A 2,138-nucleotide genomic window follows, 5' to 3' on the forward strand; every position below is an offset into this window, starting at 1 on the left:
CAAGGAAGGAAGGATAGGAGGAAAGAAGGTGGGCAGACGTGGGACAAAACAATCAGAGTAGCCCCAAGCCAAGAACCATCTGGAAGGAGGCTGCTTTGGTGAGGACACAGCAGCCTCTTAGCTCAACACCACGCTGCACCTGCCCCTCTAAGACCCCACGCTCCCAAGTCTGGGCACGGCAAGCAAAATGTCTAAGAAACTAAAATTACAGTGAGAACAATCATACAACTCCTTTTGACCTCCACAGCATAGTGACTCCCGTTATCACAGAAAACGTTCAACCACTCAAGACAGAGATGGAGTTGGCATCAAGCTTTCAAAGACTCACATCAGGGAAACCACCACGTCCCACTGTGCAACCCCAGAGACCCGCCTGGCCCAGCAGACCCTGCGTACCTGTGTCCCCCATGAGTCCCGGCTCCACCTCCATGCCTTCCTGCTGCTGGTAAAAGTTTTCATAGAAGTTCTGGGCTGGTGGGATGGGGGGCATCATTCCAGAATGTGGGGAGTCCCCAGGACCGTAGGGCATCATTGGGGGTCCACCGGGTCCCATGGGCGGGCCAGGGTTCATGCCAGGGCCCATCGGCATGTCAGGGTGCATGTCCGGATGCATGTCAGGGTGCATTTCCGGGTGCATGTCCGGATGCATGTCGGGATGCATCGGACCCCCCATTGGCCCCGGGGGTCCCATGTTGGGCCCGGGGCCCATCGGCCCTGGGGGTCCTCCAGGTCCAGGAAACCTAGGAGGAAGAGAAAATGGTACTTGAGCAGCGCTGCGGAGGAAGGGTGGTGGCCACACTCCCAAGGGGACATGGGGCCTCCCCATGGTGAGCGATGGGGGCCTCAGACCAGGCCTCCAACAGTTGAGAGAGGCAGGACGCTGGCCTGGCGAGGCTCACAGTGGCAAGCCCCCAGCACGCACCTCACGCCCAGCTTCTCAGCCAGCTGTCCCGTGGGCCGGACCACGATCTCAAACAAAGAGGGGATCTTCTTGTTATACATGTCCTGCTGCTGCTGCAGCTGCTGTGGGGACAGCGGCTCGTGCACTGGCATGGGCATCTGCGGGGGCCCGGGGGGCGGGGGCGGGGGTGGGGGAGGGGGTGGAGGGCCGCCCTGCATGGGCCTGCCGTTTGGAGAGGTCGGGGCCGGGGGGCCGGGGGGCCGGGGCGGCGTGGGCAGGAGGCCCACGCCCGGGGGTGGTTTGGGCAGGGGGTTGATGCCCTGCTTCTTCAGTTCCTCAACTTCCTTCTCGTCCTCGGCGCCCGCTTCCGCGTCATCAGCTAACATCTGTGGGTGGGAAGGACGAAAGGGAGTGACAGTCAGAAGAGGATGGGGCCAGGATGGACGGACTCCTCCAGTGCTGAATGCTGAACTTACTGAGGAAAACTCTAAGTCGCAAGGGCCCCGAGGCCCTTACAGCATAAGGCCAATGACCACGCAGCCTCTTTGGCACAAAAATTGTCACCCCACACCACGGCCGCATCCACAGCAGCCAGAGAGCAGGGGAAGCGACTCCTGTCCCGCATTATATAAAACGCAGTACGTTATATAAAACGTACCATTTCGCCATGTCAAAGCGTACAACTCCACGGTGTCAGATGCATTTACGACGCTGTCCAACCACCACCGGCCTAGTTCCAGAACTCAGCCATCACCCAAAACAAACCCCACGCCCACGAGCAGTCGCTCATCCCCTGCCCCGTCCCCAGCAACCCCCAGTCTGCTTCCCGTCTCTACAGATTCCCCTCTTCTGGACGTTTCGTACACACGGGATCCTGTAACATGAGGCCTTTTGCGTCTAGCTCGTCACTTCGCATGATGCTTTCGAGGTTCATCCATGTGATAGCATGTGTCACCTAGTCTGTGGCTAACATTCCACTGTCCTGTTTGGACCTCACACTTGCAGCGAAACCCTCTCCTAACCGTGACGCACAGGACCTGAGGGCAGGAGGGCTGCGCAGTGCCCTGGAGGCCTCGCTTCCTCCCGTGGTGCCCCGTCTCGGTGTGCTGATGGCCGAGTGCTCCCTGCTGCAGGGCCCTGGCCTGGACGAGACTTCTCCCAGGTGTTTGTCTTCCCCTCTCATCCCAACTGTGTGGCTCCGTGACGCTCAATTGTCAGGGTCTCTTATTAAGTCAAT

The 2,138-nt window shown here is 59.6% G+C and overlaps 1 protein-coding gene across 1 annotated transcript; it reads right to left on the reverse strand.

The window, feature by feature from the left end:
- Nucleotides 1-6: 6 nt before the first annotated feature.
- On the reverse strand, nt 7-1,143 carry LOC105310922 (zinc finger CCCH domain-containing protein 4-like). Its single transcript, XM_011387004.2, has 2 exons — nt 923-1,143; nt 7-740 (listed from the first exon to the last, which is right to left on the reverse strand). Exons 1-2 carry the CDS (start codon nt 1,117-1,119, stop codon nt 317-319), a joined length of 621 nt encoding a protein of 206 aa, XP_011385306.2. The 5' UTR covers nt 1,120-1,143; the 3' UTR covers nt 7-316.
- Between the last annotated feature and the right edge of the window lie 995 nt (nt 1,144-2,138).

Source organism: Pteropus vampyrus, unplaced genomic scaffold (genome assembly GCF_000151845.1).
Source record: "Pteropus vampyrus isolate Shadow unplaced genomic scaffold, Pvam_2.0 Scaffold16559, whole genome shotgun sequence".
Taxonomy (NCBI): Eukaryota; Metazoa; Chordata; class Mammalia; order Chiroptera; family Pteropodidae; genus Pteropus; species Pteropus vampyrus.